Source organism: Taudactylus pleione, unplaced genomic scaffold, assembly GCF_031769625.1.
Source record: "Taudactylus pleione unplaced genomic scaffold, aTauple2 ptg000377l, whole genome shotgun sequence".
Classification (NCBI taxonomy): Eukaryota; Metazoa; Chordata; class Amphibia; order Anura; family Myobatrachidae; genus Taudactylus; species Taudactylus pleione.
This window is the reverse complement of record NW_028284778.1, coordinates 4,073,529-4,099,133: the sequence shown is the minus strand read 5'-3', so window position 1 is coordinate 4,099,133 and position 25,605 is coordinate 4,073,529. Positions and strand designations below refer to the sequence as shown.

Sequence of the window (25,605 nt, the reverse complement as noted above, 5' to 3'; positions counted from 1 at the left end):
ATTGTGTCAGCTCAGCAGCACCAGTCGCAGTTTAGCCTTCGAGGAGCGCAATCCAGCACAACGTCGACAGTGTCACCCCGGCGGCACTGGTAGCTTCTCTGCGTTCCAGGTGCACAACCTAGCACCCCATTGCAAGTGTCATCCCGGCGGCGCTGGTAGCTGCTCTGCATTCCAGGTGCACAATCCAGCACACCGTCACCAGTGTCATCCCGGTGGTGCTGGTAGCAGCTCTGCGTTCCAGGTGCGCAACCTAGCACACCGTCGCCAGCATCATCCCGGAGGCACTGATAGCAGCTCTGCATTCCAGGTGCGCTATTAAGCACACCGTTGCCAGTGTCATCCCGGCGGCACTGGTAGCAGTCCCTTGGCCGTGACTATAAAGGCCACAACCAGCCCTCAAGGCTGCTTCTCAATCACCAGTCCCTTGGCCACGACTATAAAGGTCACAACCAAACCCTCAAGGCTGCTCCTACTGCCCACATGCGGCATCTCATATTCTATACTTAGCCCCAACTAGTCAACTGGCAGCAGTCCTCTTACAAGTCTTACCTGATTAACCGTCCAACCCATAACAGCAGGTCAGACCTGGGTTCAGTGTAAACGGGGCTGACCCAGGAATAACACAGGTCGAAGGTGTAGTGTAATATACCCTTTCACATTTGCTGCAATAACCCGGGTTTCTAGGTAGTGTCATACTTGCCGACATTTCAGCAGGGGAATCCGGGAGGGGGCTGGCAGGTCCATCCAGCAGGGAGGATGGGGTGAGTCAAATAGGCGGAGCGGGGGCATGCCGACGCGATCGCCTCATACCGTGGCCCCGCCCCCACTTTATAATGCCAATATTACTGGCATTATAAGGCAGGGGGCGGGGCTATGATGACGCGATTCAGCGCGAATCGCGTCATCACACCACCACACCACCCACTTTTGCTGCTGGCGAGGGGGTTAGCCTAGTCTTGCGGGGTGTCGGGAGCGGCACCTGATTTCGGGAGGCTCCCGACAGTCCCGGGAGAGTAGGCAAGTATGGGTAGTGTGAAAGGTCCAGGTTGAAATGAGCCAGGTGAGAGATCCAGAATTTCAACCCTGATCATGAGAAGGGTTGAACACAGGTTTACCCTGGCTCTTGATGCAGTGTAAACGGGTAACCCGAGTGGATGTGACACGGGTCCCATTCATTATATATGAAGAGTTGGAGCTTGGAGATGATCTCATCTCCAGTAGCTGGATCAACATGTGATGATAGGGATGTCATCAACTCGGCAATATTGCAGTCCGATAGGGGTCTCAGCTGGGTCGCACCCGGAATCCACCTGTGACCCTCCATTCCAATCTGAAACTGTTATAAATGGGCTTTGAGCTAGGTAAAGTAATTTTACATTAACATAATCACTAAGAGTCATTTTTCTTTTTATGACATTTGTAGTCTCTCACATTACACTGCTGATATAAGAGAAATGGGGGGAAATTTCGGCTCCAGGCCCATGTAGACCTTATCCTGGGTACACACACTGGCCGATATATCCACCATTCAATTGAATGGCTGATCTATTGTGTGTGTGCATCAGCAAGGGTGTACAGGCGATACGTTTGTGAATTATGACATATATAGACATATGGCATCGGCCGTGCTGCGCAGCCAATGGCAGATATATCTGCAGATACTGTATATTGGTGATTCGTGCTGTGTGTACAGGTGGTGAGCCGACTGCCTGTACACTTGCTGCAGAGGCCGCTGGTGACTGACAGCTCAACTCTGCTGGCACATCTAAATGCCCTCCCACTTGTGATGTCAGTCACAACACATCGGGCCAACGATTGGTTGCTATGGGCAACTTCTCCACAATTTTCACTGCTTGATACATAAACCAGTAAATCTCTTGATTGGGGAAGTCCAGGAAGCAAAACTATAATAACTGCCTGTCTGGGTTCAAATTAATTATATACACACAGAGGCTAAGTGAGTTTTAACAAAATCACCTGCAGTTCATGGAAAGTCACTATAAGGTCATGTGATCTTTTACTGATCAATACTGTAAGGAGACATTATCCAGCCACATAGAAACAATAGATAACAGCGCTAGTGAGAGGCTTATTTCATCATCTATAAAGTGGGGTTTGATAAATTTTACCCTATACCATCCAGCCACATATTCACCCACCCTTATCTATATTCAGTGCATCAATAACACCATTATCGGTGACTATTTCTACAGCTTAAATGATATCTACATTACACAGTGTTATTCTGTCAGTGATGACATCATGCTGAGTGTGAGGCTGGGAATGATAAGAGATGACCTAATGCAGATCCCTCATCTCTCATCAGTTTACAGATGTGTGGTCTGACCTCCTCCTGCTGTGATGATCTCCTCTCTGTTATTACTACAAACCGCTCTCTGACCAGACTGGACCTGTCATACAATGCTCTGGAGGACTCTGCAATAAAACTTCTGTGTGAGGGACTGAGACAACCAGACTGTACCCTACAGGATCTTATGTAAGAAATGTATTAATAATTATATATCAGTTCTCTTTAGTACAGTACATAGACCACACAGGGTAAAGACACATACACATTAGCTGCTGTCATTTCCTTATATATCATCTAAATAATTTATTTTTAATTCTTCTTCTGCTGCACATGGATATAAGGTAAGCTGATTTTATTGTTGTTTGTAACTCTGATGAAATTATTCTTAAATATTGAAACATAGAACTATATTACATGCTGTCACGCATGAGGGTTGAGGTTGGTCAGAACAGGCGTGTTCCAACTAAAGTGCTGGTTTTTGGAAATGGCGATGGTGTCCATAGCAACCAATCAGATTCTACTTAACATTTATCTAGCATCCTGTAGGAAAGGGATGTCAAACTTGGGCCCTACAGCTGCTGCGGGACTACATATCCCAGCATGCGCTGCCACATTTTTAGTATGCCCTATTAGCAAAACTGTGGCAGTGCATGCTGGGATGTGTAGTTCCACTGCAGCTGACGGGCCCCGAGTTTGCACTTTCTGATTTGTGTTCTTGACTATTTTCTCCCTCTGGGGGTAATGGATCAAGATATGTGCAGTCAGTCATGTGTGCAGTGATTTTCTTATATATATATATATACAGTGTATATATATATATATATATATATATATATATATTAATAACAATTGTCAGGCGGCACTCAGAGTCTCAGTGAATCCAATACCCTCACCAGAGGGATTTATTAGTCAATGGTCGACGTTTCGAGGTGATCCACCCCTTCCTCAGGACAATTGACTAATAAATCCCTCTGGTGAGGGTATTGGATTCACTGAGACTCTGAGTGCCGCCTGACAATTGTTATTATTACATTTTGGGGGTGCCGTCCTCCTTGGAGGGCACCAGAGCAGGTATTGGGCTTTGCCCTTTGACACAGAGTGTGGGAGTGCCGGTGCACAGTATTGTATATATATACAATCAGGTGCATAAATATTGGGACATTGACAGAATTTCATATTTTGGCCTCTATTCACCACCACAATGGCTTTGAAATGAAACAAACAAGATGTGCTTTAACTGCAGACTTTCAGATTTAATTTGAGGGTAATTACATCCAAATCAGGTGAACGGTGTAGGAATTACAACGGTTTGTATATGTGCCTCCCACTTTTTAAGGGGCCAAAAGTAATGGGACAAACTAAACAATCCTAAATCTAACTTTCACTTTTTAATACTTTGTTGCAAATCCTTTGCAGGCAATTACAGCCTGAAGTCTGGAACGCATAGACATCACCAGACACTGGGTTTCATCCCTGGTGATGCTCTGCCAGGCCTCTACTGCAAATGTCTTCAGTTCCTGCTTGTTCTTGGGGCATTTTCCCTTCAGTTTTGTCTTCATCAAGTGAAATGCATGCTCAATCGGATTCAGGTCAGGGGATTGACTTGGCCATTGCATAACATTCCACTTTTTAGCCTTAAAAAACTCTGGTTGCTTTTGCAGTATGCTTCGGTTCATTGTCCATCTGCACTGTGAAGTGCCGTCCAATGAGTTCTGAAGCATTTGACTGAATACGAGCATATAATATTGCCCGAAACACTTCAGAATTCATTCTGCTGCTTTTGTCATCAGTCACATCATCAATAAATACAAGGGAACCAGTTCCATTGGCAGCCATACATGCCCACGCAATGACACTACCACCACCATGCTTCACTGATGAGGTGGTATGTTTTGGATCATGAACAGTTCCTTTCCTTCTCCATACTCTTCTCTTCCCATCAATCTGGTACTAGTTGATCTTTGTCTCATCTGTCCATAGGATGTTGTTCCAGAACTGTAATGGCTTTTTTAGATGTTGTTTGGCAAACTCTAATCTGGTCTTCCTGTTTTTGTGGCTCACCAATGGTTTACATCTTGTGGTGAACCCTCTATATTCACTCTTGTGAAGTCTCCTCTTGATTGTTGACTTTGACACATATACACCTACCTCCTGTAGAGTGTTCTTGATTTGGCCAACTGTTGTGAAGGGGTTTTTCTTCACCAGGAAAATAATTCTTCTGTCATCCACCACAGTTGTTTTCCGTGGTCTTCCGGGTCTTTTGGTGTTGCTGAGCTCTCCGGTGCGTTCTTTCTTTTTAAGAATGTTCCAAACAGTTGATTTGGCCACACCTAATGTTTTTGCTATCTCTCTGATGGGTTTGTTTTGATTTTTCAGCCTAATGATGGCTTGTTTCACTGATAGTGATGGCTCTTTGGATCTCATATTGAGAGTCGACAGCAACTGATTCCAAATGCAAATGTCACACCTAGAATCAACTCCAGACCTTTTACGTGCTTAATTGATAATGAAATAACGAGGGAATAGCCCACACCTGTCCATGAGTTGATAGTCCCATTACTTTTGGCCCCTTAAAAAGTGGGAGGCACATATAGAAACCGTTATAATTCCTACACCGTTCACCTGATTTGGATGTAATTAACCCTCAAATTAAATCTGAAAGTCTGCAGTTAAAGCACATCTTGCTTGTTTCATTTCAAAGCCATTGTGGTGGTGAATAGAGGCCAAAATATGAAAATGCTGTCAATGTCCCAATATTTATGCACCTGACTATATATATATATATATAAGTCCAGTATTAGTCCACACTCATGTCTGAAAATCCAATTGCTGGGGTAGCCACCCAAATGGGATCACCTGTATCCCTGCATACAAAAAATGAACAAAGGGGGTGCACTCACCAGTCTTCTAAAATGAGTTTTCATCCATGGCTAGGACCGAAACGTCGGAGCTTTACTATGATGCTGTAAAAATTTTTTAAAAAGATTAAATAAAAACTCATTTTAGAAGACTGGTGAGTGCACCCCCTTTGTTCATATTATATATTCATTATATTGTTCATATATATATATATTTAAAAAAAAGCTGGTTTCTCTGTCAGAGCATAGATTAGCCCAATATGGACAAAAGCACTATTTTTTGTCCCAAAGGTGTGTATTGATGAAAATTTTATTAATACATAGTAAATTATTCAAGGTCCTAAGACCTTTTCATCAGTACTAATAAAAGTGAAACAAATAATATATATATATATATATATATATATATATATATATATATATATATATATACATACATACATACAGGTTGAGTCTCCCATATCCAAAATGCTTGGGACCAGGGTTGTTTTGGATATCGGAATATTCCGTATTTTGGAATATTTGTATATCATATTGAAATGTCTTAGGAATAGGGCCCAAATCTAAACACAGAATGCATTTATGATTCATATACACTTTATACACACAGCCTGAAAGTAATTTTATACAATATTCTCAATATTTATGTGGCTCAAACAAAGTTTGTATACATGCATGAGATTAATTTGTTTCATATACACATTAAACACATAGCCTATAGGTCATTTTATACTTTAGTTTTAATAAGTTTGTACCTTAAAGTTTGTGTACATTGAACCATCAAAAAGCAAAGGTTTCACTATCTCAGTCATGCTGAAAATATTCCGTATTTCAGAATATTTGGATAGGGGAGACTCAACCTGTATATATATGTGTATATGTATATATATATATATATATATATATATATATGTATGTGTGTGTATATGGCAAATAAAAGCATGTAGCCCCCATGCCTGATGCAATGCAGTGAGTAGTCCCCACACACCTTTTTTTTAAAGTACTTTTTTATTGACATTTTCCAAGATAGCATTTATAAAGTATACATGAAATGTATAAATACAAATATAATATTCAATATGCTTTACAGAACAAAATGAGTGATGCACACAATCACAATGCAGAAGAAAAAAATAAACAGAAAAGGAAAAAAACATATTTGACCTTTTATCCTATTCAGAAATACAAATTGACTTGAGCTAAATACGTCGAACAATCAAAAATATTCGAAATAATATGCAAACTAATTTTCAGTAAATAGTATCAAAGAGGAACCAGGGAACAAACAACACATAAGGAAAGAAGGGAGCGGAAGGGGAGTAAATTGAGCAGAATAGGCTTCATCAATTTGACTGTTAGTAGAGGCTAATAAAAGGCAGTGAAATGAGTGAAAGAAAAAACATATAGTGGTATAACTACTATACATACTAAGATGAAGATATATGTCTGAGTAAAAAACAATCTGTGTTCTCAAACAATTTGATAATGTGATCTTGAGTAGAATTATCCAGCGTATTAATGTAGGGTTCCCATTTATCATAAAATCTTTCTGCTCCCTTATTTATGTCAGGCATAGTTGATCTTATGTCATAATATAGCAGTTGTAACAGTTTATGTTTGACTTCCACAAGAGATGGAGATGATCTGTTGGTCCAATGTAGTAAGATTACTTTCTTTGCTACCATAACTAACAAATAAGGGAAATTTTGTTTATGTGGTCCGAAATCCCACAGTTGGAAATTATCCCATAAACATGCTAATGGGTTAGGCGATAAATTAAGTGTATATAGGTTATTAATCATCTGAACTACCTTGTTCCAAAATTACCACATACAGTGAATAAAAGTAGCATCTACCATGTGACATTTAGGGCAAATACCAGTTTCTGATTCAACCATGTACCTGCGTTGTGCTGGGGAAATATATGCCCTGTGAACATAGGTGTACTTCCTGCAAATACGAGGATTGGAATCTTCTTAATGTAGAAACCAAATGCATAGTTAAATCAGAAAGGGAAATTATTTTCAGAATATCTCTTCCATGCTTTATGTAAAGAAACCCATTGAACAGCATAGAGATTATTAACCAAATGTACATATAGCATATTTATTTTGTAAGGGATATTATTTAATAGCTTTAAAAGGGATCGAAGATAGATTCAGCGTCATCATCTGTAATTAAGGGAATAGTTCATATGTAATGTCTCGTTTGCAAATACAGTACATATAAAAATGTTGTCTCGGCAATTGATATTTGTGTTGTAAATCCGTAAAAGACATTAGAGAGCCACCAGGATCAAAGACTTTAGTGATATTCGACAGATCTTTCTCTCTCCACCGAAGATAATTACTATAGGTCAGAGAAGGAGGAAAGGCTGGGTTGCCCCATAGAGGAACATATGGCGAGTATAAATAATTACTCCATAATTTCTAGTTGATAGAAATCCATGAACAATAAGTATCTCTAAAGAGAATGTTTTGGAAAATAAGGGAAGGGATGTATTTAATGTTAGAATGTAATAACGTACTTGGGGATTACAGTGAAAATGATGCTAAATCCAGTCACTTATCTGTGTAATTTCCTTTATCTAATATCCAATCATTAATATACTGAAAAATATGGAAAGAGAATAGCTCTTAATATCGGGAAGACCAAAACCCCCTTTAGTGTGAGTATTTGTTATCCCAACTAGTGCTATTCATGGGCGTTTTCCCTGCCATAGAAAATACAAGAAATCAGTAGTAAGAATTTTGATATCCTTTAAGGAAAGACCAATCGGCAGCATTTGCATTAAATAAAACATTTTGGGAAAAATTATAGATTTTATTACAATAGTGAAAGAGGCAAAGATTTCCAATTATCTGGTAAAGTGTTAATTTTAGCTATCATAGGTATATAATTAACAGCAAAAAAGATTCAATAAATCTGAAGTAATGTGAACCCCTAAATATTTAAGGGTATTTGAAATACCACAAAAAGATTGTATAAATGGTAAAGAGTCAAAGCCCTTGATCCACAGGTAAGCATTACTTCAGACTTTTCCAAATTAACTTTATAACCTGAAATTAACCCGAAAGAAGAAATGAGATCCATGACCACCGGAAACGAGTTATGGGGATTAGAGACAAACAACAGCATATCATCTGCAAATAGGGCAATTTTCAAATGGACATCACGAACCGAAATCCCTTCCACTTGCGGGGATGTTCTCAAGGCTATAGCTAACGGCTCATTCGCCACCGCAAATAAGAGTGGAGAAAGGGGCAACCTTGTCTTGTCCCTCTATATATCTCAAATGGTGAGGAGATATATCCATTGCAAGAGACCTGTGAGAGTGGATTTGTGTATAATGTTCTTAAAATGTCAATGAAAGACAAAGGAAAGCCAAATCTAATCAGTGTTGAGTAAAAATGTTTCCAAATCACAAGGTCAAATGCCTTTTCCGCATCAAAGGAAACTATCATGTTAGAAGTAGTGCATTCGGAAGTTCGAAGATGTTGTACCGCACCCAATACTCTCCAAACATTCACTACAGAATGTCGCCCCATAATAAATCCAGATTGGTCCGTATGTATGATTTGTCGAAGGATTGGTTTTAATCGTTCAGCATACATTTTAGTTAATATCTTAGTCGATATTAAGCAAAGATATCGGTCTATAAGATCCCAGTAGTGATAAATCTTTACCAGATTTAGGTAAAACTTTAATTATTACGGAATTGAAATAAAGTAGAACAGATTAAGTGCTAATAATATGATTATAAAAGGAGACTAACGTGTCCCCAATGCGTGGTAGGAGAATTTTATAGAATTCAGTCAATAATCCATCTGGGCCAGGAGCTTTGGAAGATTTCAGCTGCTGTACAACCCTAGTAACCTCCACAAGTGTTATAGGCCCTATTACAGTATTTGCTAAATCTGACATTATTTGCGGAAATGAGAGATTATCCCACCAAGGAGGGATAACATTTGTGGAATCATTTGAAGTGTCAGTATTAGAATAAAGTTTAGCGTAAAATGCTTTCATAACCTTAGTAATTTGACTACTAGAGGTGGTCAATGAACCATCATCAGTCCATAGTGGGTTAACTACCATTGGTTCCCTGTAATAAATTGGTCAACAATTTCCCAGTTTTATTGCCGAATTTGTTAAATTTGTAATTAAGTAAAAATAAGTACCTATCTCCTTTATTTTTCATGTATTCATCAGAATGAATTTTAGCTTCACTATATACTATTTTGGATGAGGGAGTCGGGTTAGACTTAAATAATTGAAAAGCATTAGTGAGTCTATTTTGAACATCCGAACATGCAATGGCCAATCTTTTATTTTCTGCTGAAACATAAGAGATAATACTACCTTGGAGGACTGATTTTGCCGCTTGCAAAAACAATGAAGGATTAGATTCAGCATGAGAAAGATTAGAGTGCTCATAATCCATCCATACAGTCTCCAACTTATTACGAAAAGAAATTGACTGCGAGAGATATGTTGTAAATCTCCAATGTCGGTATGGTCCTCTATCTAGAGTTGTCTGAATAATCATCCAGACTAAGGCATAGTCAGATAAAAGTATAGACTTGTTTATATAGTGCCATTCTAGGCACCCTGCTAGCCAGATGAGGCTAGCAGAAAAAAGCTCAGAGGGCCAGACCAAATGATTCCGGGGGCCTTATACTGCCCTCGGGCCTGAGGTTCCCCATCCCTGCTTTATATGAACAACCACAATGAGAGCTTAATAAAAGATATAGTTGCGGGATAGCAACAGAGCTCTGTATAGGGATTACTCACTACATCAGAGCTAGATTCAGATTGTGGAGTGCAATTTCAATACCACATGGATTATAGGACAGTCATGTATTATGAGAAATCAACAGTTAGACGTGACCAGCAGTGTCTCTAGATTAAGCAAGCTGCAATTGTTAATATCCTATCCAGCAGTTGTGGGGGGAAAAGCAGGATGATATTAGCTCTGGATCCTGATGTGGTCCCAAGTAAATTACCCTTGCTCTGGTTTCTCAGGGCTTAAACCTCAAAATGGCGGGTGCCACTTTCAACACTTAAATCCTGCACTATAGTAGTATTTCAGCAAGCAGGGGGACAATACCGGTAACCAGAACCTCACCTGCCCTTTGGTTTAGCTCTGGGAATGGGGAGCGGTATAATACGGCATCTCCGTACTTCCGGGTGCAGCCGCGATCACACCGGCTGGAAATCAAGGCCACGTGCTCAGCCTCAGCACCAGGCCGCGATGATAATAGTGAGTACGAGCTGCAGGAAATGGCTCGGTTTGTGTGGTAGGCTCCGTTGAGTGATCACTGCCAAGAATAGCCAAGTAAAAGTGTCTAAAACGCTCCTAAGTCTGTCTTCCAATGTCCACGATGAGGAGAGCTCCTAAACAAGTGTCTTCCCAGGTCCACATCCAAGCCATGCCCCCTCCCTCACACACCCTTTTATGACCTTATCTTTGTGGGCCTGAAAAAGGCCATTTTTAATGACATCCACAGGTTTTGCAAGTCAGAACTGGGTTCCGTGTAAACTGGGCTGACCCAGGAATAACCCGGGTCGAAGGTGCAGTGCAAATGGGGTCTGACCTAGGTTGGAAGAATGACTAAAAATCAGGTTGGACCTGGGTTTTTGGTGGAAAAGTGGTATTAATTAGCAATTGTGTGTATAGGTAATTGTATTAGCTACAGTAATACAACTTTTACATTAAAGTTTTGGATCTGACCTGGGATTTGGAAAATGGTTCCAAACTGGGTTAGACCCGGGGAAGCCCCATTTCACACTGTGGCAATGACCCGGGTTATTCCAAGGTTGGCACTGTTCATACTGCATCTCTTCAGGCAGTGCTTTGAGATGACATCATCTCCAAGCACAGATTTTTCCATGCTGGAAATTAGATTTGGGTCAGATGATCCATAATACCCATTTCCACTGAATCCTACCTAGGTCCTTCCCAAGTAAAACCTTGCTAGTTACCAGGGCTTCATGCATGCTCACGTGCAATAAACTGGAATTTTGAGGTCATTGGAAAAGGGGTATTTTAGTACTCACTATGGGGTCTAGATATATTTTAGTATAACTATTAATGTCATATTTAGTGTCCTGCATGCTCTTTAGTGGAAAAATGTCATATTTACATAATCAATAAGAGTTATATTTAAGCAGCATGTAGTCCCAACTGTCAAATCCCGGCATGGGAGTAATGATAGGCATCGAAATCGCAGGGGGGAAGGGGTAGGGATCTTCACCTATCGGTCTGCCGGCATTGGGATAACATCCGGTGGTCATTCATACCGATTCCATTTATGCTATGTAGACAAAAGTGGTTGGACAGCAAATAGTTCAACAAGATGCTATTGACGTCAGTACTTTGTAGGTCCACCACGTGCAGTGATTACTGCAGACACCCTTCTTGGCAAATTGTCCACAAGTTCCTGGACAACAGCAGATGGTGTGTATTGCCTTTCCGCCTTAAGTACAGTGACCAACTGTGACACTAGAGAAGACTTGCCACAATGTAGGGAGCACAGAGTTACAGTATCAAGAATATCTCTATACTTCTCACAGTTAATGATAGTTATATATACAGACAGGCTAAGTGAGTGGTAATAAAAGCACCTGCAGTTAAAGGAAGGTCATTAAAAGGTCCTGTCATCTTTTACTGATCAATACTGTAAGAAGACATTATCCAACCACACATCCACCCACCCTCATCTATATTCATTACATCACTAACACTATTATCACTTACTATACCTAGGGGTAAATTTACTAAGAATCGTGTTTGGCCAAGTTTTACCATTATTAAACTCAATTTGACTTGCTAAAACTGGTGATTTTAGGCTTTTGAAACACTCAAATTTACCAAGACTCATGTTTTACTGAGAGTCTGTTTTCCGATGGTGTATCTGATCGAGATTTCTCACCCAAGTTTGCAGATTTCTCACCCAAGTTTGCAGTGTATTCTTTCTGACAAACTCTCCTGAACAAGCAGCCTTCACATATCGGTGAGATGTGTTCTACCTGTAAAAAAAGGGTTAACATTAAAAAAAATGACATAAGGTCCCCTCCCAAACAGCATAACAAGCCCTGGGCTGCTTAGTCAGTCCTGGTTCCTAAAAATATGGGGAAAAAAACTAGTAGGGCTCCCCCCGCATTTTAGGAACCAGGACTGGGCTACTAAGCCTGTCCTGGTTTTAAAAATAGGTGGAAAAAAATTGCGTAGTGTATTTCCTAAAATACGGAGCACCCTACTCATTTTTTTTCCCCGTATTTTTAAGAACCAGGACCGGCTGAGCAGTCTGGGGCTGGTTATGCTGTTTGGGTGGGACCCTACGTAATTTTTTTGTTTAATATTAACACTTTAGAGAAGGTTTACATGCGGAAACATATACAAATCACGCTGATCTGTTTATTTTTCTGCTAACCTCGCAGCTCAGGAGGTGGCCTATTTGAAACGTCTATTTAGCTGCGAGTTTGCTACAATTACACCCGTGATTGTAATCACGATTCTTGGAAAATTCCCGAGTTGAGTATTTTTCAGTGAAAGTACTTTTGAGTTTTGGCTATGATGAGTTTATTCGAGTTTGCATTCTCACCCGAGTTTTTCAGTGAAAATAGAAAAATTTCTCCCAAACTTACCAGAGTTTTTCTGTAGTAAATATGCTAGTAGAAAAAAATTCCTAAACACACCCAAGATTGCAATCTTGACCAAACACGATTCTTAGTAAATTTACCCCCTACTGCCTAATAGCTGATATATACACAAATATTGTATCTATATTACACAGTATTATTCTGTCAGTGATGACATCATGCTGAGTGTGAGGCTGGGAATGATAAGAAATGACCTAATACAGATCCCTAATCTCTCATCAGGTTACAGGCCTGTGATATGACTTCCTGCTGTGATGATCTCCGCTCTGTTAGTATTACAAACCACTCTCTGACCATATATATATATATATATTAGGGGTGTGCACCGGCCACTTTTCGTGTTTTGGTTTTGGAGCTGGATCTTTCTTCGTGTTTTGGATCTGGATTGGTTTTGCCAAAACCACCCTTCCGTGTTTTGGGTTCTGGGTTTTGTGTTTTGGATCTGTATTTTTTTTAAAAAAAGCATAAAAACAGCTAAAATCACAGAATTTGTGGGTTTTTATGCTCCTATTCAATTATTAACCTCAATAACCTTCATTTCCACTCATTTCCAGTCTATTCTGAACACCTCACACCTCACAATATTGTTTTTATGGCCAAAAGGTTGTACCGAGGTAGCTGGATGACTATGCTAAGCGACACGAGTGGGCGGCACAAACATGTGGCCCATCTAGGAGTGACACTGCAATGGCAGACAGGATGGCAGTATGAAAACTAGGCCCCAAACAGTACATAATGCAAAGAAAAAAAAGAGGTGCAAGATGGAATTGTCCTTGGGCCCTCCCACCCACCCTTATGGTTGTATAAATAGGACATGCACACTTTAACAAACCAATCATTTCAGCGCCAGGGTCTGCCACACGACTGTGGCTGAAATGATTGGTTTGTTTGGGCCCCCACAAAACAAGCTGGCAATTAATGTGTCCCTGCACAAACTGGCTCTACGGAGGCAAGATGTCGTCCTCATCCTCCTCATCCACCGATTCCTTGGATAAAACAGGAAAAAGGGATTTAGGTGTCCCTGGACTGCTTACGGTCTTAGCCAAAGTTTCTGAACTTGACAGTAACTTTTTATGAACGCGCTGCAGGTGCCGTATAAGGGAGGATGTTCCTAGGTGGTTAACGTCCCTACCCCTACTTATTTCACCTTTACATATGGTACATATGGCAAGACAGTTGTTGTCCGGATTTGGATAGAAATATTGCCAGACCAAAGAGGTGGAATGTTTGGTCTTCTGCCCAGGCATGACCGTGATGGGCTTTTTCATCCCACGGACAACAACTGTCTCCCCCGGAGCCTGAGTTAAACAAACCACATCACCATCAGAATCCTCCTCGCCAACTTCCTCCTCAGCGCCAGCTACACCAGTATCCTCATCCTGTTGTACTTCAACAGTGACATCTTCAATTTGCATATCAGCAAGTGGACTGTGGGTGCTCCTTTCAGCACTTGCAGGGGGCGTGCAAATGGTGGAAAGAGCCACCTCTTCCCGTCCAGTGCTGGGAAGGTCAGGCATCGCAACCGCCACCACACTTGGACTCTCCTTGGGGATTTGTGATATCTTCTTAGAACGCACAGTTCTTCGCTGTGCTTTTGCCACCTTAACTCGTTTGATTTTTTTAGCGGGAGGAGGGCTTCCATTGTCATGTGAAGCTGAACCACTAGTCATGAACATAGGGAAAGACCTTAGCCGTTCCTTGCCACTCCGTATCATAAATGGCATATTGGCAAGTTTACGTTTCTCTTCAGATGATTTAAATGGTTTTTTTAAGGTCATTTTCCTGAACTTTGTCATTTGGGATTGTATGTGCCCTCTACTATGACATTGGGCATCGGCCTTGGCAGACGACGTTGATGGCATGTTATCGTCTATGTCATGACTAGTGGCAGCAGCTTCAGCACTAGGAGGAAGTGGTTCTTGATCTTTCCCTATTTTATTTTTATCGGAGAAAGTTTGGTCCTCCATTTATGTTATATCGATTTGATATATACGTGCGGCTAAGGCGCACACAAACACAGAAAATAATTTTTTATTTTTGCTGGAGAGTAGTGCACTTTGTGGGTTACACCACCCTTTAAGAAATGAGCCAGCCGGCTCTTTACTTATGGGACACAGGCGCACGCTTGGCGCTGCTCCTTTGTTGATGCACGTGCAGCCACAGTGCACACAATTCACAAACACAGAAAATATTTTTTTATTTGGTTTGGAGTGTACTTTGGGGGTTACAGCACCCTTTAACGGTCAAGCCAGCTGGCCCTTTACTTATGACACAGGCGCACGCTTGGCACTACTTTGTTGATGCACGTGCGGCTACTGCGCACACTATTCACAAACACAAAAAATATTTTTTTATTTGGTTTGGTGTGTACTTTGGGGGTTACAGCACCCTTTAACGGTCAAGCCAGCCGGCCCTTTACTTATGACACAGGCGCACGCTTGGCACTACTTTGTTGATGCACGTGCGGCTACTGCGCACACAATTCACAAACACAGAAAATATTTTTTTATTTGGTTTGGAGTGTACTTTGGGGGTTACAGCACCCTTTAACGGTCAAGCCAGCCGGCCCTTTACTTATGACACAGGCGCACACTTGGCACTACTTTGTTGATGCACGTGCGGCTACTGCGCACACAATTCACAAACACAGAAAAAATATTTTTTTTTTAGCACTTGGGGGGAGCACCCCTGACGGACAGAGCACCCCCTGGACAACACTACAGCACCCCTTTAGGACTGGGACACAGCACAGGACTTTGGAGTGGACACAGCCCCTATGGACAACTGACTGCAAAACACAGTCCAGCCAGCCCCTATGGACTTTGAAGTAGTGGACACAGCCCCTATTGACAACAGCAGCACAGCACAACACAGCCAGCCCCTATGGACTTTGAAGTAGTGGACACAGCCCCTATGGACAACAGCAGCACAGCGCAGCACAGCACAGCACAACACTACTCTGCACTACACTACACTACACTACACAGCCCAGCCAGCCCTAACTCCCACCCTCCCTCTTCACTGTCCACAGCCGAGTGAGAAAATGGCGCCGACGCGGGTACCTTATATAGGATCCAAAACCAGCGAGACCCGGAAGGCGGGATGATGACGTTTTGCCTCGATTTCAGATCCGAGTCAGGCGGGAAAAGTCGAGCCTGACTCGGATCGACCTCGGATTGGGGGGGCTCGGGGGTTCGGATTTCAGAAATCCGAACCCGCTCACCCCTTATATATATATATGTAGCAGTAGAATGGCACTCCCATTAAAATCCAGTATAGCCCTGGCTGCCCTCTGCAGCATGCTAATATAATAGCAGCAAGCATATCCATACAGTTCAGCGGCACTCCGGTATTAAAAGATGCACGGGCACAGGATTTAATACATCAAATGTATTAAATCCTGTGCCCGTGCATCTTTTAATACCGGAGTGCCGCTGAACTGTGTATATGTGTATATATATATATATATATATATATATATAGTATAACAATAGGAGATGGCACTCCACAGCTGATAAATAAATGCAGACAAACAGTGTCTATAAAGTCAATATTTCAGAGCTCGGCGGCTCTTTTATCAAGACAATATCAAGAAAAATACAAAACACACATATAAATACATACCTGTAACCATATACCACTGTGTACATCCCACGCTGACCCTCCGGAGTCCCGATGATGTCATAGGCGTGTCTAACTGTTTATCAAAAAGTAACATAGATGTATGTAACTAAATAAGTTATCTGTGTATAATTCACAGTAGGAGCCTCATAGCACTGTAACTGTACAAGAAAATATACTAACAGACTATTGTGATCACTAACGGCAACACATCTCGTTAATAAGGGGTGAAGCAAATAATCATGCCACAGTAACAAGGCAAATGAGACAATCATATCATGTCCAAGCTAGAACATGAACTATGTGTAATAGACTGTGAGATCATAAAAAGCAATTTAGCGACAGCATTTCATTTAAACCTCCTGGATGCATGGTTTGTAAGGTGTAAACCCACAATGATTCTTTCTGTAATAGAGCTCTGTCTCTATCACCACCTCGATGGTGCAGTGGGACCCAATCAATAATTTTATACTTAATGGTAGATAAACTGTGGTGATGATCTCTAAAATGTTTGGCCACAGATTGATTAGCACCCGTGCCTTCTAATGCAGCCCTAATGTGGGAGCGATGGAGGGCCATGCACTCTTTCATTTGTATTGAGGTCTTGCCGACATAATACATGCCACACGGGCATCTAATAAAGTAAACAACATAGCGACTAGAACATGTCTGGGGACATTTGATCAAAAACTTTTTGCCTGATCTAGGATGAAAAAATGTATCGCCCGTTTCCAAAAAGCTGCAGGTAATACATCCTAGACATTTATAATTGCCAACAGCACGACTTAGAAAATGTGTCATTTGAGGTTGGACATATCAGCTAATGTCATTGTGTACAACTGCATATTTAATGTTGCGACCTCTCTTGAATGAAGGTAAAATGGTAGATCCTTGTAGGGTTGTTAATTTAGGGTCCTTAGACACCACAGGCCAAATCTCTCTTGCTGCTCTCATCAGTTAAGAGCTTGCTGTGGTATATTGTTGGGTACATACCACCCTGTTAGAATTCTGTTTAGGTCCTGATGTATATAGGGCCTGTGTCCTGAATATTGTTAGCACTTGATCTTTTGCATGCTTCAGGGTGCTATAGTGATAACCACGTTGCAAGAATTTGTGAGACATAATGTCAATCTGCCTATGGCATCATTAGGATCACTGCATATTCTCAGAATTATCAAAAATTGTGAATACTGAAGTCCACTCTTAAAGGACGGAGAATATGTAGACGACATATTTCTGCTATGGTCGGGCTCATTGGAAGGATTTCAACAATTGATGACAGATCTTAACTAGAGAGAACATCTGATCAAACTGACATATGACTGCAGTTTTCAATCTGTCCACTTTTTAGATGTAAGAAAAAAGAAGGAAAGAAAGGGCTAGTAGCTGGAGCACTCTTAACGACTAATGTCCACTATAGATATTAGATATTACTACTAATTAATTATTGAAGATGGTAACAAGTACACCACACATAGCACAAATTAAACAACTATATATAAACTATAAATAGAAGAGAGGTGGATAGCTTAGACATATTTACAGTGGATATTCAGAAAAATTATTATTATAAAAAATAACTTTTAATCAAAGTTGCATTAAAAATGTTGTAAATGAATATCCCTACAGACAAATTGTATTGTAATTATAAAATGATCAATTTTGGGCGAAAATATTATGTATCGGGTAATAGAATCCCCACACACGTTCATATATGCGTGTGGATGGATAAATACCCTAGTAGCCTGGTCGTGTATGAAATAATTATAATAAAAAGTATCGTATTCTTTGAGTGTATGTAAGTCATTATAATGATACTGAGTTACCACTCTGCTGTGTAACCAAACTGTCCCAATCCACCTCCAGTATTAGTAACCTACAGCACCTGGTATTCCCAAGTGGTCTCCCATCCAGGTACTGACCAGGCCCATCACTGTATAGTTATAAAGAACTCCAGGCATTTGGTCTGGAGAAAGTCAACACAGGAATCCGAGGGGGTGATATTGTACAAGAACTGATTAAACGGGAGAGTTTGTGGACATTCAAGCTAGGTGCTCTGAATCCAGTAGGGATGAATGAGTTTATTAATTATGGTGTATTCTTATAACACTATCATCCCCACTGAACACTTTAACATCAGCTACTGAACATTCTAGCATCAGCTTTGATCCATTGGCTTACACACTGGACCAACAAGGTGTTAACCTATCATGAACTTCTTATTTTAATAATTTTTAACTTTTTCCATTTTTTGTGTGTGTATAATAATTATGAACATCATAATTTTTGAGTTCTGTGTGGAATATCACTTTTTCCTTTGCACTTTTTAGATGTTACTGTCATGATCACAATGAATTACTGACCTCTATGTATGTTAAACCGACTGACCGGTATACCATTTTGCAAGCGGGTAGCCATCATCCTCCGTCCCTTAAGAGTGGACTTCAGTATTCACAATTTTTGAGAATTCTGAGGATATCTATTTGCAAAGATCCAGTAAATGAGGTTGGTTAGTTAGCGAACAGGTCAATATATACTAGCATTCAAACTCCTCCTTCCATCAATATCATTGGCTCATCACACCAGCTGACCACAGAAACTTACCCAGCAACAAGGCTCTCATAACCACAACATTCAGCAAAAAAACAGCAATCTTATTTGTCCTCAATCCTATTCAGATTTCATTTACCTTACTGCTGGAACAAGTTTCTTATTCTGTTATACACTATACTCAGTGGTTACCCAGGTCATAAAGTTATACTATTGTGCTGATTTGTATTGGCTTCCCTTCACTGTGAGCTATTGTCTTGAGCTGACTCAGAGAAGGGTGCTGGTTCCCCAGCTAGGGTTCAGTGTGCAATATACAGTCTGTACTCTGAGGTGTTCATTAGCTGTATTACTTATCCTGACTCTCAGTTCTGAGTTCCTCACTGGTTCCAGTTCCAGGTCTTGTGTCAGAGCAGTACCAGGGTCGCAACTTCCTCAAGTTGTACTCTAACTACTTAAGATTCCGATTCCTGGCTTTATTTCTAAGTTCCTGTCTACCAGTACTATGCTGTTTGAGTTCTGGGGTCACCCTTGTCACTGGAGTATATTCCTGGTCTTGCTGGCCTTCACAGGTCACTAAACGAGGGGTTGCCCAGTAGGCCTGGGTTGCTCACCTCAGTTCCACTCTAGTATCCTTACATATCACAAGTTTGTGGTTCCTACACTGGCACTAGTGTTCCTAACTCCTGTTCATAGCCATAAGTCAGAGTTGTATCACCTCATTTTCTGTATACATCGGTCAGACCCAAGGGTCCCAAGCGGGATCTACAAAATAACCAGACCATGACACACCTGCAGTTTAGGAGGGTGACTTATTAGAGTATTGATCAGCAAAAAGTCATGTGATCTTAAAGTAGACCAGATTTGGCCACACACCCTCATATCCTCATCTAATTTCATTAAATCAATAACAACATTATCAGCCTAATATCTAATATACACAAACATTATTTTATCTACTTTACAGTGTTATTCTGATAGTAATGACATCATGCTAAGTGTGAGGCTGGGAAATGATAAGAATTGACCTAATGCAGATCCCTCATTTCGTCAGGTGACAGGGCTGTCACCTGACCTCCTCCTGCTGTGATGATCTCCATTCTGTTATTTCTACAAACCGCTCTCTGACCAGACTGGATCTGTCATACAATGCTCTGAGCGACTCTGGAATAAAACATTTGTGTGAGGGACTGAGACATCCTGTATTCTAGAGGATCTCAGTTAAGATCTGTCTTAATATTTATTAGTGCCGACACCTGTGTTTTGGTTTTTGATCCAGAGTTATCTCCATGTTTTGGTTTTGCAAAACCACCCTCACATGTTTTGGCTTTGGATCTATATATTTTTTTTAAACAAATTACATGCCTATGGGGAGGCCTGTGTTACATGCTTGTGGGAAGGCCTGTGTGGACTGTGGATTTGTACTGCGTGTTACAAATGGAGAGACATGAGGAAATCTTCAGAGTCATCAAGGTGGACTTTAAGGTACTTGTGGCATCTGAGGACATTTGGCAAGTGGGAGGTCTGAGTGGCACATAGTATGTGCATGTGGTATATATTCCCTTTTCCAGTTGTTATTTATTGGAGTACCAATGTAAGAATTCAAAGAACAGGTTTCAAGGGGCGCCATTTTTTTTTTTCATTTGCCCTGGGCAATGTCAACCCTAGTATGTCTTCTGCTGATATGTGGTATTATTATATAGAAGAGAGGGGACTGAACTGTTATATATGATGAGTGATAACACAGCTCCCAGCACACACTGATAAGTGGTATTATACTTATATAGGAGAGGAGACTGTACAATGCTATATGATGAGGGATAACAGCTCCCAGAACACAATGATATGTGGTATTATTATTATATACCGGAGAGAGGACTGTACAGTGATATATGATGAGGAATAACACAGCTCCCAGCACACACTGATAGGTGGTATTATTATTATTATTATTATTATTATTATTATTATTATTACATAGTGGAGAGAGGATTATACAGTGATATAGGATGTGGAATAACACAGCTCTCAGCACACACTGATATGTGGTATTATAATTATATAGGAGAGGAGACTGTACAGTGATATATGATGAGGGATAACACAGCTCCCAGCACACACTGATATGTGGTATTATTATTATTATTATTATTATTATTATTATTATTATTATTATTATTATTATATAGCGGAGAGAGGACTGTACAGTGATATATGATGAGGGATAACACAGCTTCCAGCACACACTGATAGGTGGTATTATTATTATTATTAGTATTATTATATAGAGGAGAGAAGACTGTACAGTGATATAGGATGTGGGATAACACCGCTCACAGCACACACTGATATGTGGTATTATTATTATTATTATTATTATTATTATTAGTAGTATTATTATATAGAGGAGAGAAGACTGTACAGTGATATATGATGAGGGATAACACAGCTCCCAGCACACACTGATATGTGGTTTTATAATTATATAGGAGAGGAGACTGTTCAGTGATATATGATGAGGGATAACACAGCTTCCAGCACACACTGATAGGTGGTATTATTATTATTATTATAATATAGAGGAGAGAAGACTGTACAGTGATATAGGATGTGGGATAACACCGCTCCCAGCACACACTGATATGTGGTATTATTATTATTATTATTATTATTATTATTATTATTATTATTATTATTATATAGCGGAGAGAGGACTATACAGTGATATATGATGAGGGATAACACAGCTCCCAGCACACACTGATAGGTGGTATTATTATTATTAGTATTATTATATAGAGGAGAGAAGACTGTACAGTGATATAGGATGTGGGATAACACCGCTCCCAGCACACACTGACATGTGGTATTATTATTATTATTATTATATAGAGGAGAGAGGACTGTACAGTGATATTGGATGTGGGATAACACCACTCCCAGCACACTCTGATATGTGGTTTTATAATTATATAGGAGAGGAGACTGTACAGTGATATATGATGAGGGATAACACAGCTCCCAGCACTCACTTATATGTGGTTTTATTATTATTATTATTATTATTATTATTATTATTATTATTATTATTATTATATAGAGGAGAGAGGACTGTACAGTGATATTGGATGTGGGATAACACCGCTCCCAGCACACACTGATATGTGGTGGTATAATTGTATAGGAGAGGAGACTGTACAGTGATATATGATGAGGGGTAACACAGCTCCCAGCACACACTGATATGTGGTATTATAATTATATAATTATATACAGTAGGAGAGGAGACTGTACAGTGATATATGATGAGGGATAACACAGCTCACAGCACACACTGATATATATCATTATATAGAGGAGAGGGGACTGTACAGTGATATATGATGAAGGATAACAGCCCCCAGCACACACTGATATGTGGTATTAATAGTATATAGAGGAGAGGGGACTGTACAGTGATATGAAGAGGGATACCACAACTTCCACCACACACTGATTTGTGGAATTATTATTATATAGGAGAGAGGAGACTGTACAGTGCTATATGATGAGGGATAACACAGCTCCCAGCACACACTGAAATGTGGTATTATATAGGTGAGATGGGACTGTACAGTGATACGGTGATATACTGTATGTTGAGGGATAACACAACACCTTCCTGTCCCTGCCTTCAACTACATAAATACTCCAACTGAATAATAAAAGCATTTGTTTCCTGATGTGCCAAGTTGGTAGTTGAACTGCCACGTGTTTGTGCCACACACTGCTGCCGCTTAGCTTAGTCAGCCAGCTAGCTTGGTGCAAATTCTGGGCCTAAACTGAATGAAAACAATATTGTGAGCTGTGAGGTGGTCAAAATTGACTAGAAATGACTGGCAATAAATGTTATTGAGGTAAATAATGACCATAATCATAATCATAATCTTGACCATCGCGACCATCAACCTGGTCGGTCGCTAAAGCTGTGGGTGGTAACCCACAGCTTAGCTAGCAACCAGGAGGCCACACTAAAACACACAAGCGGCTGCCCTCATTCAGAACGAGCGCTCACTTCTTGCGAGCGCCTCTGAATGAGGGCCTATATCCTTTCTTTACCACTCTGTTTTGACATTGGAGTCCCCCTCACTTTCTACACACGAACTCGCATGGGAAGCAGATCTGGGACAACCATTAGGAGATGATACTTGGGAAATAATATGTCTCGCTATCTCCAAATGTTCTCTTAGTGTGGCTATCTGAGAAAATTCATATAAAGTATTTACCAGATGGTATCTAGTCCCAGAGCACCTTCATCAAATGTTTCCTAATACTTCTGACTTGTGTTGGAGACAATGCGGCCACATTGGCACATTTTTTCGTACCTTGTGGACCTGCCCAAAAATTATCCCATTCTGGAATATGGTCTGCTCCCTTATATCGTCAATTGTAACCATACCTTTCTCTCTCTCCCCTGTCAACTTGTTACCTTGTGCCCCGGTTGACCAGACTTCTAAAAATACTAACAAATTGTTCCTTCACATCTCATGTGCAGCTAAATATCAAATAGCATGTAATTGGAAAAAACCTGATACTCCAACTCATCAAGAACTCTTGAATAGAATCTGGTGTATATCTAACATGGAGTACACTAGCAGTCTTTTGAATAATTCAGTGGAGAGGTTTCACTTAATTTGGTCCCCCTGGTACTCCTCTCAGGCGGTTACCCTTCCTGGCCTCACGTGAACTGTGATCCATATTCTTGCTCCTGTTTCTTTATTTATATTTGATTTTTTTTTATATTTATTATTATTATGTCCCCCTGGCTCGCTTATACTTCTTCTTTCCCTTCCCCATCTTTTCCCTTTTCTTGTTTACCCTACTTTTCTACTTTAGCTCCTCTTTTTACTCTATTACAATTATTTTTCAGTAGCTCTATTGTAATTTAGGAAGTTGTTCCTTCCAATCTCTATACTACAGAGGTACCTTTATTATGATGTTTATTATTCCTCTAAATATGTATAATTTTTTTTATGTGGCTAACTATGTATCTCTAGATTTTATGTCTGTTGAGATGCCATATTGTTTTTGATGTTCAGTCCTATAAATTTAATAAACAGTTTAAATAAAAAATAACCTCATACTACCTATGAAACATGGTGGTGGTATCAGAGTTTGGAGCGTGTATTGCTGCATCTAGCCCTGGACAACTTGCCATCATTGATGGGACAATGAATTCTGAATTATACCAGAATATTCTAAAGGAAAATGTTAGGACATCTGTCCACGAGCTGCATCTCAAGAGAATGTGGGTCATACAGCAAGACAATGACCCAAAGCATACAAGTCATTCCACCAAAGAATGGTTAAAGAAGAATACATTTAAAGTTTTGGATTGGCCAAGTCAAAGTCCTGACCATAACCCAATTGAAATGTTGTGGAACTACCTGAAGTGAGCAGCTCATGGGAGGAATCCCACCAACATAACAGAGTTGAAGCGGTTTTAGCCAGAGGAATGGGGTAAAATTCCTCCAAGCCGATGTTCAGGACTAATCAACAATTACCGGAAACGTTTAGAAGCAGCTATTCAATGGGGTCATTCCAGATACTGAAAGCAAAGGTTCACATACTTTTGCCACTCACAGATATGTGATATTGGATAATTTTCCTCAATAAAAAATGAGCATGTTTAATTTTTTTTATCTCATTTGTTTGATTAGGTTCTCTTTATCTACTTTTAAGACTTGTGTGAATGTCAGGTAGTTTTAGGCAAAACTTCAGCAGATATATAGAAAAGGTTCACAAACTTTCAAGCACCACTGTAGCTGATATGTACACCAACATTGTATCTACATTACACAGTGTTATTCTGTCAGTGATGACATCATGCTGAGTGTGAGGCTGGGAATGATAAGAAATTACCTAATGCAGATCCCTCATCTCTCATCAGGTTACAGCACTGTCATGTGACCTCCTCCTGCTGTGATGATCTCCGCTCTGTTATTACTACAAACCGCTCTCTGACCAGACTGGACCTGTCATACAATGATCTGCAGGACTCTGGAATAAAGCTTCTGTGTGAGGGACTGAGACATCCAGACTGTACCCTACAGGATCTTAGGTAAGAGCTGTCCTAATATTTATGTATCTGTTCTCTCAGTACAGTACATAGGGCCTGATTCAGCATTGATCGTAATTGCGATTGTAGTTATGTAAAGTTGCGAAAATATGCAAATGTTACGCTCAGCCAGCATAGAGACGCCAACTACCGCTTTCTCACATATGTAATTCCTTGCCAAACGCTCATGGCCTGTCACTCACTCTGTGGTGAGGTCCTGTCTGCATGCGTATTCGCAATGTGACCGATGCACACATGCAGTGTAGTGCATACGTATGTGCAGTACGCAACAATCATCCAATCTAAATATTTATATTTGTGTGTGTGTACATTATATATATATATATATATTAGGGATGTGCAGGCTCGGATTTACTCGGTTCTTATCGCCACTTTACTGCAAGTTCGGATTAGTTTTTTTTTTTTAATTGACTATCCGAAACACGTGATAGCCGATAGGCAATAAAATGCTATTTTGAGATCCGAGTAAATCCGAACCCGCTCATCTC

At 40.3% G+C, this 25,605-nt stretch overlaps 1 protein-coding gene across 6 annotated transcripts in view; it reads left to right on the top strand.

Moving 5' to 3' along the window:
- The window catches only part of LOC148508050 (NACHT, LRR and PYD domains-containing protein 3-like), a 156,291-nt gene that overhangs the window by 97,182 nt on the left and 33,504 nt on the right, over window positions 1-25,605 (top strand). For all 6 annotated transcript variants that reach the window (XR_015869629.1, XM_088445164.1, XM_088445162.1 and 3 more), the window contains exons 8-9: window positions 2,327-2,497; window positions 24,929-25,099. Coding sequence is in view for 5 of the 6 variants with exons in the window: in XM_088445164.1 (XP_088301290.1) it covers window positions 2,327-2,497; window positions 24,929-25,099 (342 nt within the window). In the remaining variant the exon portion in view is untranslated. The remainder of the gene's footprint in view (window positions 1-2,326; window positions 2,498-24,928; window positions 25,100-25,605) is intronic.